The following is a 15,834-nucleotide window of genomic DNA, read 5'->3' as shown; positions in this document are numbered from 1 at the left end:
AAGTCAACAAGTATATACATTATATACTATATATTTTTTACAACACTCTTTTTCTGTCTCAAAATAAATATAAATAGCTTTTAAATTAAATGAAACATTGTATTAATATTGTTCATTATCAAAGGCAGACTGTAGAAAAAAAAAAGGCAGCAGTTCAGTAACACACACATTGTTTTTTTTCTATTCAATTTTTTAAGTAGGAAAATACAAAAACACAACTGTAAAAATGTGGATGAGTGCAGTGTCGGTTCTAGAGTTTTACTGTGGGGGCCAAGGAGGGGCCAGTGTTTAATCAGAGGGGCACATTAAAAATGCCAAAGATGATATTTAAGCATTCAAAACCTTTATTTTAGCTTATTTAAAAATCTATTTCAAGTATCTTTGGAATATACAAATATATTGATGAGATTGAACAATGAGAATTACCAACAATAACAATTATTTTTGTATGACAATGACATTTCTCATTTTTGTGCACAATTACTTTTTTTTATTTTGAAAGTGCAGTACAGTGAGAATGATCTTTTTTTATATATACACAAGCTTTTATTGCACAATTAAACTATTATACAATGTACACATTCTGGGTTCCTTTTGCGTACAATGAGATATTGTTTGAACAAAAAAAAGGCGGACAGTTCTCTCATTTTTAGTGAAAAAAAAATCAATATTTTGACTTAGTTTCTGCATAAAAATGGATTTTGATCACATTTCTAGTGAGAAATATATGTTTTATTTTCTAAATATTCACTCAGTGACTGTACATAATCACTTTGTATGTTGGAATAGCCACGGGATATGACTGTCATTAACTTGAATTGTAGCCAAATCCGTGTCAGTTTCACGGGAATGTGAGTGATTCCGTGGCTATTCCACGGATTCCTGTGAGACCATGTTGTTATTTCTGTTAGATATATGATGTTATAGTTCTGCTAACTCTTATTTCTTTGTTGTGAAACGCGGGAAAGCGGTGAAATTCGGTCATCAGCGAAAGCTAACAGCTAACTGATGCTATCGGCTAACTGATGCTAGTGGCTAACTGATGCTAGCAGCTAACTGATGCTAGCAGCGCTGCTTGTTACAGCTACAAGAGTAGCCATTAGCGTATCAATGCTCACTCAAAATTGTGGTCGCAACATTAGCTGACATTTCATAGCGGCATTACAAAAACGTGCCAATTCATCAGCACATTGCAGAAGTTAGCAGAAGTAAGGATTAAAAGTTATTATAATGTAGCAAACTCAAAAACAAAACTTAAAATATTTAGTTTCATTGTCCAACTTAAAATTTTATAGTTTGTTGCCTTGAAATTTTGAGTTCACCCAAGTTTTCTTTATTTGCAGTGTACTTTTTCATTCTTAATACAGATGGATCAGTTTGTTTAACGGCATTCTACTGTTTGAACTACGATGTCAAGTGTAAAGTAGTTCAGTGGTTCCCAACCTGGGGGTCAGACTGAAATAATGAAAACTAGGATTGAAAAAACATTTTCGTTAACTGAAATAAAAATAAAAATAAAAATGAGAGTTTTTAAAAAAACGATAACTAACTGAAACTGTATTGTGTGGTTACAAAACTAACTAAAACTAACTAAAATTATAGTGAAAATGTCCTTTGTCATTAACTTGCATTGTAGCGAAATCCGTGTCAGTTTCACGGAAATTTGAGTGAATCCGTGGCTATTCCACGGATTCCTGTGAGACCAGGTTGTTATCAGAGATCCACAGCTCTTGGTTGCTGTCGGTGCTCGGTGTGGACGCCCCTCCTCTTTACTGTTGAACCTGTAGACATTTCTTAGTACCAGCTGGTAGACAGAGGTCTCAGCTGTCTGTCCTCCTCCTCCTCCTCCTCCTCCTCATTTCTCTTGGCCGTCATACCTGTCTGTCATCAGTTTATACTGGGAATGTTAGGAACAACAACAAAATACTGTTCACTGCATCTGTCTGGAATACTGCTGGCTACAGAGGTCTTAAGGTAAGCCCTCAGACTGAATCATTTCATTATCATTATGAATTGATAAATGTTTCTATACGCTGTAAAAAATAATAATAACCTGTTGTTTTTACGGTAAAAAACCAGCAGCTGGGGTTGCCAGAACTTTACCGTAATAAATACGGTGCAACTTTTTCTAATATTAAGGTAAAATTATATTAGCACTGTTGATTTCCCGTTTAAGATTGCCATTTTATTCAATATTTTACTGTAAAAAATAAAAAGTTTTTCCATCAAAAGAAACTGTTCTGCCATATAATTGACAAGAAAATACTTCATAAGATTTTACCATTAAATATTACAGTATATTTTTGTTAGATATATGATTTTTAGTCCATTTAACAATGAGAAAAAGTATTTTTACAAAAAATAAATGCAAAATTTACAGTGATGCTTGTATATATTACAGTATATTTTTGTTACACACACGGTGTATTTTACTGTAGAGTAATTTATTTTTCAAAAAGAAAATGTAAAAAATACTGTTTTGGCTGATTTATGCATTTACAGTGTTTCATTGTTACTGAAACTGAATTATCATTTTACGGTCTTTTAACTGTCATGGTTCAGCAGTTTTTCACTGTAAAATCTACATACATTTTTTACAGTGTACAAATATTTGTGAAGAACAACCAAAAGTGTATTAAATACTAAAGGTGTATACAATATTGCCGATGTTCTAAAAGAAGGCATTCATTTCACCAGTGGTGGAAAAAGTATTCAGATCCTTTACTTAAGTAAAAGTACTAATACCACCCTGGTAAATTACTCCACTACAAGTAAAAGTTCTGCATCCAAATCTTACTGAAGTAAAAGTAGAAAAGTATCAGCATCAAAATCTACTTAAAGTATGAAAAGTACTCGGGTTATGCAGAATGGACCCACTATGATTGTTTTATATATTCTTAATATATTATTACATTATTTGTATTGGTGATTTAATGTATGCAGTGTTTTAATTTTGTAAAGATTGGGCTCATTTAATTACTTAATATACTGTTAAAAGATTTAATTAAAAAAAACGTCTAATCACTTTACATTGATCATATATATTATGTTAAATCTCAACCTGAAAAGTAACTAAAGCTGTCAGCTAGTAAAAAGTACAATATTTGCCTAAAAATGTAGTGGAGTAGAAGTAAAAAGGTACATAAAATGGAAATACTCAAGTACAAATACCTCAAAATTGTACTTAAGTACAGTACTTGAGTAAATGTAACTAGTTACATTCCACCACTGCATTTCACATGAAATATTAAAGAATGTATTAACAATCTTTAGGACGTGAACATGACATTGGTGGTTATTAAGGACAGGGAAGCGAGTACAAACCTCTTTATTGAAGCCTTTTCTCAGACGTGAGCTGGTTAATATGGAGATAAGAGCAGGTGATAATGATTAACTGGAGCCTGAATAGATCACAGGGGTCCATTGTGCCTGAGAGCTGAGTGTTGCCATATCAAACAAAGATGTCCTGTAAACAGAGCCAGCATGAGGAGCAGCAGCTTGACTTGTTTTCCTCCACGACTGTCATCCTGCCATTCGATCTAAAATATGTCATTCTCTAAGTTCAAAAACATCCATGTGTTGACTCTCACAGAGGAAGATAAGCAGGAAGGATGAATCGCTCCTGTGTGAACTGCCTGAAAACCATGGTGATCAGCCTCAACTTCCTGTGCTGGGTATGTCACTGACTCATGGTTAATAATATCAACATGGGTTGCTACACTGCAAAAAAGCCAACTTGTATTTTTTGGCCTAAAACAGTGATTTAAGTTGGTAAAACTTGGAAATATAAATTATTGACATTTAGGGCAATAATGTAAGTTAGCACAATGAATGCAAAAACAATGAATGAAACAGAAACATATAGAGGAATGGCAGCTTATTATCACTATAGACATCTATAGACGCCTATGAGGTAACGGAGCATTGAATGTGATATGAAAGACGTAACAGGAGACATTTCATTGGTAGTAGTTATGAAATTATAGTGGAAAATCTTAACAGACGACAAAAGTTTCTGAGAAAGACAATCCCCTGTGGGACTTAATGACAAGTATCACAAAACAGATACAATATTCAAGAAACACAAACAGGTTCTTGCACCGCAAAAAAGCCAACTTGTATTTTTTGGCCTACAACAGTGATTTAAGTTGGTAAAACTTGGAAATATAAATTATTGACATTTAGGGCAATAATGTAAGTTAGCACAACAAAGGAAGCCAGTTGTCTGCTCAAAAACAAGTTGGTGAGTTGTTGTTACTTATATCTTTAAGTTGGGGTTCACAACAAGGGACAATAGTTCTGATAACTCTTATTTCTTTGTTGTGAAACGCGGGAAAGAGGTGAAATTCGGTCATTAGCGAAAGCTAGCGGCTAACTGATGCTAGCGGCTAACTGATGCTAGCGGCGCTGCTTGTTACAGCCATGGTTACAGCTACAAGAGTAGCAATTAGCGTATCAATGCTAACTGAAATATAGCGGCGTTACAATTGTGCCAATTCCGCACATTGCAGAAGTTAGCAGAAGTAAGGATTAAAAGTTATTACAATGTAGCAAACTCAAAAACAAAACTTAAAATATTTAGTTTAATTGTCTAACTTAAAATTTTATCGAAGTTTGTTGCCTTGAAATTTTGAGTTCACCCAACTTTTCTTTTTTTTCAGTGTGCGTATAATAGGCTTCTAGATAAACACATCATTAATATTAAACCAGTAGTTTTGACCTTTCACATGTCTGAGTTGTTAACTGTCTCTTCCCTCCATACGGCTCACATGCCTTATTTGTGTTTCAGACAGTAGAATTATTTTTTTCTTTCTTGCTCTATTAATCATCTTTTTTTCTAGTGATCCTTGAGATGGGGGCCTGACCAATGTTATAATATTTTAAATACATTTTTTTCAAACTTTATGGCTGACCGTCTATATATTTTTTGTATTTTTGGTTGATATGAAAACTTCTTAATCCATCTGGTTTTATGACTTAAGGCAACATTTATTGTGACTTTTTTTAATCTGGCACCCAAAAAATACCCCATTGCAAAAAAACTAAAACTAATAAAAACTAAACTAAAACTAAGCATTTTCGGAAAAATAATGAAAACTAGCAAACTCTCTCTAAAAACGAATTAAAACTAACTGAACTTGAAGAGAAAGAAAATCACAACGAAATTAAAACTAATGAAAAATCCACAACTATTATAACCTTGCTAACCACTACACCACATGTTACCCCTAATTAAAACAAACAGTTATAGTTAATTATAATTCATGCTGATCAGTCAAAGTTAAAGTCACCCATCCACAATAACCTTCTCTCCTGTGTGTGGAGCTGTGCGGAGCGTTCGTGGTGGCGTTCGGGGAGTTCCAGATGATTCACTCTAAGTTCGCCTCCCTCATCCCGACCTTCTGGCCCATCTACCCCGCCAACACCCTGGTGGTCACCGGGACCATCGTCACCTGTGTGTGTTACCTGGGAGTGCTGGGCGGCATGAAGGAGAACCGCTGCATGCTCATCACAGTGAGTACCAGATACAGGAAGTAATAAATGGCACAGCTGGATACACTGTAAAAAATGTTTGTAGAAATAACAGTAAAACACTGTCAATTTGCATCAGAAATAGGTCGTAAAATTAAACATTGTACATCACCGTAGCAGATACTTTTAATTACTGTAAATCAAAGAATAGTAAAAAACTTTAAATTCTACCGCCATAAACTGTAGAAAACACACAGTTTTGCTGAAAAAATATACATTTTTCATGTAAAGTTAATGAAGAAATACCATGATGACACAATTATCCTAAAAGTAATGGGATTATTCAGTATAAATTACAGTTTTTGCTGATATTTACATTTACATACGCTCACTGTATTTTTTATGGTGATGTTCTGGCAACCACAGCTGCCGGTATTTTACCGTAAATTAAACAGATTTTTTTTACAGTGTCCTACAGTCTAACTGCAGTAACTAACAAAGGGTAAAACTGAGAAAAACTGCTTGCAAGTGTTTAATGTTTTTTAACTGGCCAGCCAAATGTGCAGTGGTGGAAAAAGTATTCAGATCTGTAAAAGTACAGAAGTATCAGCATCAAAATGTACTTAAAAGTATCAAAAGTAAAAGTACTTTTTATGCAGAATGGACCCACTTGGATTGTTTTATATATTCTAAAAATATATTGCTGGGTTATTATTTTTGATGCATTTATGTACGGACCCCTTTAATTTTCCCAAGGTAGGGCTCATTTTTACTACTTAATATACTCTTATGATCTTCAATTTAAAACATGTTAACATGTTAGCAAACATTTCATATTAATTATGTTTTTATGTTAAATCTTGAACTGAAAAGTAACAAAAACTGGCAGCTAAATATAGTGGAGTAAAAAGTACAATATTTGCCTCAAAATGTAGTGAAGTAGAAGTGTAAAGGAACATAAAATGGAAATACTCAAGTAAAGTACAAACATCTCAAAATCGTACTTAAGTACAGTACTTGAGTAAATGTACTTAGTTACATTCCACCACTGCAAATGGGTTATAGGTAGATAAGTAATATGACACTTATTTCTACATGTATTAATAATGTAATTTTTATGCTAAAAATCATGATCATTTATTTGACCTTTGACCCCAAAAATGTACACTGTAAAAAATGTTTGTAGAAATTACAGTAAAACACTGTCCAATTACATCAGAAATAGGCCGTAAAATTAAAAATTGTATATCACCGTAGTAGACACTTTTAATTACTGTAAGTCAAAGAATAGTATAAAACTTTTACTTCTGATATAAACTGTAGGAAACACAGTTTTGCTGTAAAAATATAACATTTTCATGTAAAGTTAATGGAGAAATAGCATGATGTCACAATGACATAATTACCCTAAAAATAACGTGATTATTTAGTCTAAATTACAGTTTTTGCTGATATTTACATTTAAATTTACAGTATAAAACCCACTCACTGTATTATTACGGTGAAGTTCTGGCAACCAAAGCTGCCGGTATTTTACTTTATTTTACTCTACTTTCTTTCAGCTTTTATATTTTGTTTTCATTAAATTAACATTTTCAAATTGATTTTGTTACAAGTGTATTTAAAAGTGTTCAACAACTCTATTTAGAGATTTGTGTATTTTAGACTTAATATCATAAAGTAATGTTATGTTTCAGTCTCAATATAATTGTATCTCACTTTTTTACTTCATCACTATCTAGATAATAATTTCCCTTTCAAATAAACTTATAATTTCTATTATTTTTATGTTTAAATTAGTATATATATCCAAAGCAGACTGTGGTAAGTGCAATTACTGCTTGGTTTTGAGTTGGATTTTGTGGTTTTTATAGTTATTTCTCTGAAATAAAGGCAAAATTTAAATCTAAAACTGTGTCACAAGATAAAACAGACGTCAAGGAGTTCATTTTTCGTTATAACCAAATTTTGACCAAAAATGTATTTACTGCAGTTAGACTTTGTAGGACAGTAGAGTGTATTTCAAAGCGTTTAATAAATTCAAAGATTTGTGTATTTTAGACTCAATATCATAAAGTAATGTTATATTTTAGTCTTAATATCATTTTGTCTTACTTTTTTACTTCATCACTATCTAGATAATAATTTCCCTATCATATAAACCTATAATTTATGTTATTCTTGTCTTCACTATTCAACACATGAAGAAATTCAAGGCTACACTGTATCACAGTCAAAGTGAACTTACTGCGGTCTGCTTTGGTTTTGAATTGGATTCTGTAGTTACTGCAATTTTTATGTCATTATTTCTCTGAAACAAAGCAAAATTAAAATCTAAAACTTTGTCACAAGATAAAACAGACATCACAAAGTTCATTTTTAGTTATAACTCAATTTCCCCCCCAAATTTAGTTACTGCAGTTAGACTTTGTAGGGCACACTCACTCATGTTTGAATCTGATCTGCACCGATTTTTCAGTTTTTCGTCTTGCTGTTCGTCCTGATGCTGGTGGAGCTGGCCATGGCCTGTGTGTTCCTGGTCTACAGCAGAAAGGTACCAGAGTTTTGTTTATTTTATTTATTTTGCACCATAAGAAGATACAATAACAAAAAACAGCAATTAAACAAGAATAGTAAGTGCGGGAAGGTTAAAAAACCCTATATGGGCTTATATAAAGCACCTCCTACACTGCAAAAAAAGAAAAGTTGGGTGAACTCAAAATTTCAATACAACAAACTTCGATAACATTTTAAGTTGGACAATTAAACTAAATATTTTAAGTTTCGTTTTTGAGTTTGCTCAACTCTGAATTCAGATTTTTGTCAACTCAACTGTAAGTTGTACTAATTTATAATTTTACATTGTAATAACTTTTAATCCTTACTTCTGCTAACTTCTGCAATGTGCTGAATTGGCACGATTGTAACGCCGCTATGAAATGTCAGCTAATGTTGCGACCACAATTTTGAGTTAGCATTGATACGCTAATGGCTACTCTTGTAGCTGTAACAAGCAGCGCCGCTAGCATCAGTTAGCCGCTAGCACCAGTTAGCCGCTAGCATCAGTTAGCCACTAGCATCAGTTAGCCGCTAGCATCAGTTAGCCGCTTGCTTTCGCTAATGAATTTCACCGCTTTCACAACAAAGAAATAAGAGTTATCAGAACTATTGTCCCTTGTTGTGAACCCCAACTTAAAGATATAAGTAACAACAACTCACCAACTTGTTTTTGAGCAGACAACTGGCTTCCTTTGTTGTGCTAACTTACATTATTGCCCTAAATGTCAGTCATTTATATTTTAAAGTTTTACCAACTTAAATCACTGTTTTAGGCCAAAAAAACACAAGTTGGCTTTTTTGCAGTGCATGAAATATACAAAAATTCAAAAAATAAGACAACAACAACAATGAGAGAAAGCAACAACAAATAACATAAAAAAATAAAGCAATACAAGTGCCATTTTATAGCACACACACAAAATAGTCAGAAATAAACACATGGGTGTGAATAAAGGTAAAATAACTGTATTTGGGTGTATAAGAGATAATGATCCAATGACAATTATACTGGAAAAGAAACTATACAGAGTCTTGAGTTAACAGGTAAGCTTTCAGTCTTAAATTTAAATACATTTTAAATTAAAGATGATTGGTAACACTTTACAATAACCAACTAAGTGATGTTTATAGATGGTTTATAAGCCAATTATTAACCATTTACAAAGTGCTATACATATTTAATCTTTAAATGTTTTCAACCAATTTCTTAAAGGTATATGAATCATTTCAAAATCATTAACATACGTAATATGGTGTTAAAATGTTATAATGAGTGCAACTAAAACTATTAATAAACTAATAGTTTTAATTGAATTGTTTGTTAATGGTAAAGTAACTATAAACTTACATTAATATACCATCTATTTTCCTATTTATATATGATTTAGTTAGTGCAAATTATATATTTACCATTCTAATTGGCCTATATACGGTTTATAAATGAAGATTAAACATTAATAAACTATGTTTACCATTTATAAATGATGGTTATTGTGTTACCAGATAATTTAACTAGATGAATATATGAGAATTCCAAATTATGGATCCTCTGTAAGCAAGAGAAAACTGAGTTAATCTACAGTTCAACATTACATTAATAGACACTGATCATATCTGCAGTATGGTGGAGACTTTGATGAGGTTCATAATATTAGTAGCTCTTAAGCGTCTGAGACAAAAGGTTGTTGTTTTTCATGCTTGTCTGTATTTTGTGCAGACTGAATACTTTAAGAACGACCTGCTGCAGAGCCTGGAGATCTACAGACAGTCTGGTCCAGACGGCAACAAGACCATTAAAAAAGACTTTGATGCAGTCCAGCACCTGGTGAATCACCTGTTTCTAATCACTTCCTGTTATTTGTCTTTGTAACAATCCCTGTTTTACAGCTGATATTTTACACACCGTGTAGAACCTGATAATGTCATAAATTCCCGATAATGTAATAGAAATCTGCACTTGAGTCCATTGAAAATGTAATAAAACCTGATAATGTAATAACTTCCCGATAATGTCATAAAGTGCATTTCCCAATAATGTAATACACTTTTTTTTTTTTTTTTTACCAATAATGTAATAAAGTATAACATTAATGGGAGGTTATTTCATTATCAGGTTAGCCTTCATTTCCCAAGTCCTGATAATGTAATAATTCCCCAATATTGTAATAATTTAACAGCAGACCACCCATTACTTGGGTTCAAGTGGTGATACTGTGTAGACCAGCTGTTCTCAACCTTGGGTTGTCATTTTGTGTCTTTTTTTGGTCATTTTGTTTCCTTTTTTGGTCATTTTGTTTCTTTTTTGGGTCATTTTGTGTCTTTTTTGGTCATTTTGTGTCTTTTTTTGGTCATTTTGTTTCCTTTTTTGGTCATTTTGTTTCTTTTTTGGGTCATTTTGTGTCTTTTTTGGTCATTTTGTGTCTTTTTTTGATCATTTTGTGTCTTTTTTGGTCATTTTGTTTCCTTTTTTGGTCATTTTGTTTCTTTTTTGGGTCATTTTGTGTCTTTTTTGGTCATTTTGTGTCTTTTTTGGTCATTTTGTGTCTTTTTTTGGTCATTTTGTGGTCAATTTGTGTCTTTTTTGGTCATTTTGTTTCCTTTTTTGGTCATTTTGTTTCTTTTTTGGGTCATTTTGTGTCTTTTTTGGTCATTTTGTGTCTGTTCTGGTCATTTTGTGTCTTTTTTGGTCATTTTGTGTCTTTTTTTGATCATTTTGTGGTCATTTTGTTTCCTTTTTTTGGTCATTTTGTTTCTTTTTTGGGTGATCTGAACTGTGCGTGTGAGATTGTGTTCAGTGAGCGGGGGTCACGGACAACATGCATGTTAAATTGGGGGTCGCAACTCAAAAAGGTTGAGAACTACTGGTGTAGGCAACTCTAGCTCAAGAGCTCTAGCGCCACCAACAGGTCAAAGTTGAATAATTATTAACTTTTGACCCGTTCATCTGTTTTTCACCAATGAGGTATCCATGACAACACGAATGATTCAACAGCTTCTTGAAATCTAAAGGTGCTTGGTGTTATACTTTATTACATTATTGGTAAAAAGTGTATTACATTATTGGGAAATGCACTTTATTACATTATCGGGAAGTTATTACATTATCAGGTTTTATTACATTTTCAATGGACTCAAGTACAGATTTTATTACATTATTGGGGTTATTACATTATCGGGAATTTATTACATTATCAGGTTCGACACACCCTCATGCCCAAGTATGAGTCATTAACTTTCTCTGCTCCTGAAATGCTTGTTCATTCCACTGAGGTATGTTTTATTGTACAGTTTAGGTGCTGTGGCGTTAATGATGTGACAGACTGGAAAGGTGATGTCCCAATCTCCTGCTGTAACAAGGACCCCTGTAACATCGTCCCCATTACCAACTGGGAGGAGGTAAATACTGGATTATTATCACTCTATAAACTCCTGCTGGTTCTAACTTTTGGTATTATTAACCCTCTGGGGTCTCTGATGGTGGCGTCCTGATCAGATCATGTGACGTTTAACAAAAAAACGAGGTCACATGGAGCGCTGCTATCAACTTCACTCCAAAGTTCAGACCTGAAACTTTCTCCCAGTTTTTTTTTTGACATTGCTAGCTCATGTAAAACCAAAGATATGATAGTTTTAATTTGATAATAATATTTAAGCATTGGTATTGCTCTCTGTGTAATTTTGCACATAGTTTGTTTTGAAGAGTTGCAGCTAACAAGGAAAAAAAAGCCTATAAATATACATGTTTTATGGGACTTTTTTGTATATAGTTTAATTATATTTAAATGTTTTCCTTTTTATATGTTAATTTTTGTTTCCTATGTTTACATTTTCAAGTTCCAAAACAGTTCATTGAGCATATTTGTGGTTTTTATTGTAGTAAATTAGCCTGGGTATACCCATACTGCCTTGCGCGCTCGAATTTAATTTCGAACTGCGAAAGGGTCTGGAATCCAGGAAGGATTCCTAGCCCTGTTTTAGGGATCCAATCACAGAGCGGGGAGGGACGGCAAGACGATGACGCGTACTACTCGGCACTTAGAAGCTTGTAGTTTTCCGGATCCAACATGGCTGCTGCAGACGCGAAACTCTCTTTAGCTGTAGATGGTGTTTTAAATAGTTTAGAGCGAAAGTTGAAAGGTGAAAGGTCTCTCGGCGGCTCCGCTGAGATCACCGGCGTTATGGTAGCGGGGCTATTAGCGTCGCTAGCGGCTATTAGCGCCGTTAGCGGCTAATAGCTAATAGCCGCTAATAGCTAATAGCCCCGCTACCGCGGACAGCGGAGCCGCCGAGAGACCCGCAGCAGCTTGTTTATTGCCCATAAAATCAGTGGATGTGTGGGGCAGAATGACATGAGGGGGAATAAAGCGTGAAAATAAATAATCTTGCAGAAAGCGAGAACTGGAGAAGCAAAGCAGCAAACAACACTCTCTCACAGACACACACACAACAAACATCCATCTCTGTTGCTCTACTACGTCATCTGGTATAACTGATCTGATTGGCTAAGAGCTACCTACAGACGCTTTGATAGACATTCTAAGCGTCCAATAAACGGCTCCGGAGGATCGTAAACCACACCTCCTCTACGGAGAAATACATTGCTCGTTGCCAGACTAGCCCTCATTTGAGAATAGTCTGGTGATAGCCAGGCTACAGGCTAGTAGTAAATAGTATCATTTTATAAACTCAGATTTCGTGATTTTTAAGCTCAATATGTTGATAAAGTAGGTTAAAGTGAGAAAATAATTGTAAAAAGTATTTAAAAAATGGCCAAAATAGGCTCAGACCCCAGAGGGTTAACCCTCTTGAGTCCATCTATTTGTTGAAAATACACGTTTTATTTACAGTAATAACTTTATTTATATATGATGTGTAAACAAGCTGAGAAAGCCAGTTGAAAGTTCAATCATAGGAGCTTTCACAGTGTGACATTTATGTTTCTAGACCATTTTTAACCCTTTATCGGGCGAAGAACTATATTTGGTGACTTCAGTGGATATCAAAATAGGGTCCCCGTGTCTCTCTGTGAGGTTGTAGAACCACATGGATTTGTAATATTTAGAGAAAAAAAGTTGCAAATTTACTAGATTAAAGTGGCAAATCTACAGGAAAAAAAATCCCAGATTAAAGAGATTTAAAGTGGCAAATCTGTGCAAAAAAAGTTGCAGATTTACAAGAAAAAAGTGAAAAAAAGCAACTTTTTTTCTTGCAGATTCACCACTTTAAATCTCGTAGATTTGCCAGATTTTTTACACATTCTGGCAGTTTGTAATATCCTCCAATATTCTCTAGGGTTGAAATTCGGAATATGCATGTATTTCAATGAGTGTCCTATTAAGGGTTAAAATGTGAATTTTCTTTCTACAATGTAAACCATTACTATTTTTAATTTACGTGCAAATAGACTGTTTTGTAGTTTTATTATTTTATTTTTTTTCTGCTGTTTTTGTGTGTATAAATGGTAAAAAAAAAGGTACATTTCCATAGACACCTGTGTCTTTTGTTTGTATTTTGGGTTCCTGGCAGCTTTATACTTTGTTAATTAAAATAAAATTAAAAATCTGACTGATAAGTTTGTGTGGAGAAAAAGGAGCCATGCATGTGATGTAAGGACAGACTGAAAGGTGATAAACACAGACAGAAATTAATGCAGAGGAAGTTAAATATTATTATTGTTATTTCTTGGTGATACTGTAAACAGTGCGTTGCTGTAAACATTCAGTGTTCTAAGGAAATGCATCTGTATAAATAAAGGATAACCATACAATTGTTGCCTTCCAGGGTTGTCTGGAGAAAGTGAGCGAGTGGTTTACCAGAAACTATCGCAGCACAGGAGCAGGTGTTGTCACCATGTTCATCATACAGGTAGAGTCCTTCAGTCTGCTTATTCTCCTCCAGAAGCTTAATGAGTCAGTAGTGATAACGCCATGACATGCCACACATGAATAGATAGATAGATAGATAGATAGATAGATAGATAGATAGATAGATAGATAGATAGATAGATAGATAGATAGATAGATAGATAGACTTTATTTATCCCAAGCTGGGAAATTACAGTATAGCTATGAACAGCTGAATATCTTTTGTGATTAAGAACTATTCTTTTCAAGCGGGCCGGTCAAAACATTATGTTTCTCTTGACCTTTTTAGCCAGCATGAAATAACATGGGAAATGAATGCAGGTCATTTTTGACCCATGTTGTGCTTCAGAAGGTGTTTATATGTTGTGCAGCAAAAGGTTAAAGCCAGAACAATGTTCTGTCTATTCTCTGTTAGTTTGTTTTATAACCTTTATATGTTTCATATATTTTACATATGTATGGGTATTTAAAAACATAGTTTCATAGTAATTTATTTAAACTTTATTTTTCTTGTCTTCTTCTTTTTTTACAGTTTGTGTGCATGTCTATCAGCATCCCTCTCTTTTGCCACTTCAGTCGAGAGGGACTGGGTTACCAGTGAAAAACCTGCACTTCACACTCACTTCCTGCATGTCAACTGGTTGCTTTTCTCTCTATCAACTTTTTTTATTCATCTGCTTCAAATGCCTAGAAGGTTGATGAATGATGCTGCCATTTCCAGCAATCAGGAGAAAACACTTTGTTCTTGAATGCAAAAAAAATTAATGAAACAGAAACATATAGAGGAATGGCAGCTTATTATCACTATAGACATCTATAGACGCCTATGAGGTAACGGAGCATTGAATATGAAAGACGTAACAGGAGACATTTCATTGATAGTCGTTATGAAATTATAGTGGAAAATCTTAACAGACGACAAAAGTTTCTGAGAAAGACAATCCCCTGTGGGACTTAATGACAAGTATCACAAAACAGATACAATATTCAAGATGCAGGTTCTTGCACTGCAAAAAAGCCAACTTGTATTTTTTGGCCTAAAACAGTGATTTAATTTGGTAAAACTTGGAAATATAAATTATTGACATTTAGGGCAATAATGTAAGTTAGCACAACAAAGGAAGCCAGTTGTCTGCTCAAAAACAAGTTTGTGAGTTGTTGTTACTTATATCTTTAAGTTGGGGTTCACAACAAGGGACAATAGTTCTGATAACTCTTATTTCTTTGTTGGGAAACGCGGGAAATCGGTGAAATTCAGTCATTAGCGTAAGCTAACGGCTAACTGATGCTAACGGCTAACTAATGCTAGCGGCTAACTGATGCTAGCGGCTAACTGATGCTAGCGGCGCTGCTTGTTACAGCTACAAGAGTAGCCATTAGCGTATCAATGCTAACTCAAAATTGTGGTCGCAACATTAGCTGACATTTCATAGCGGCGTTACAATCGTGCCAATTCAGCACATTGCAGAAGTTAGCAGAAGTAAGGATTAAAAGTTATTATAACGTAGCAAACTCAAAGACAATACTTAAAATATTTAGTTTAATTGTCCAACTTAAAATTTTATTGAAGTTTGTTGCCTTGAAATTTTGAGTTCACCCAACTTTTCTTTTTTTGCAGTGTGGTCCTCTATTTCTGTTACTATATACCTAATGTTAATGTGCCAGGTCTCATGATTTCCTGTCATTGTTCCAAATGGTGCAGTGGGATTTCCCAAATCCGAGCTGCTCTGATCTTAATCAAGCAGGAGTTTCCTGTAAACAGACTGTGACTGTTAGTCAAATTATGTGTGTTTGTCTAATCATATGTGATGCATTTTAAACTGCTATATGTCTGACATTTTAATACATCTTCAAATTAATTCACAACAATATAAAATGTCCTAAGCCACAAAGAACCCAAGACGCGTTCCCTCAAGGAGTGAAAGACTAGATGATCAAA

At 34.0% G+C, this 15,834-nt stretch overlaps 1 protein-coding gene across 1 annotated transcript; it reads left to right on the top strand.

The window, feature by feature from the left end:
- Positions 1-1,854: 1,854 nt before the first annotated feature.
- LOC131975475 (leukocyte surface antigen CD53-like) lies at positions 1,855-15,177 on the top strand. The gene is made up of 8 exons (XM_059338181.1): positions 1,855-1,974; positions 3,593-3,674; positions 5,326-5,514; positions 7,952-8,026; positions 9,749-9,856; positions 11,320-11,427; positions 13,813-13,896; positions 14,428-15,177. Exons 2-8 carry the CDS (start codon positions 3,612-3,614, stop codon positions 14,494-14,496), a joined length of 696 nt encoding a protein of 231 aa, XP_059194164.1. The 5' UTR covers positions 1,855-1,974; positions 3,593-3,611; the 3' UTR covers positions 14,497-15,177.
- Positions 15,178-15,834: the final 657 nt, after the last annotated feature.

The sequence above is a fragment of the Centropristis striata genome, chromosome 7 (genome assembly GCF_030273125.1).
Source record: "Centropristis striata isolate RG_2023a ecotype Rhode Island chromosome 7, C.striata_1.0, whole genome shotgun sequence".
Taxonomy (NCBI): Eukaryota; Metazoa; Chordata; class Actinopteri; order Perciformes; family Serranidae; genus Centropristis; species Centropristis striata.
This window is presented reverse-complemented; position numbering and strand designations above follow the sequence as displayed.

Coding starts and splice junctions, on each gene's coding strand:
- LOC131975475 (XM_059338181.1), top strand. CDS start 3,612: ATGAATCGCTCCTGTGTGAACTGCCTGAAAACCATGGTGATCAGCCTC. Junction 3,675..5,325: donor GCCTCAACTTCCTGTGCTGG/GTATGTCACTGA, acceptor CTGTGTGTGGAG/CTGTGCGGAGCGTTCGTGGT. Junction 9,857..11,319: donor TTGATGCAGTCCAGCACCTG/GTGAATCACCTG, acceptor TTTATTGTACAG/TTTAGGTGCTGTGGCGTTAA.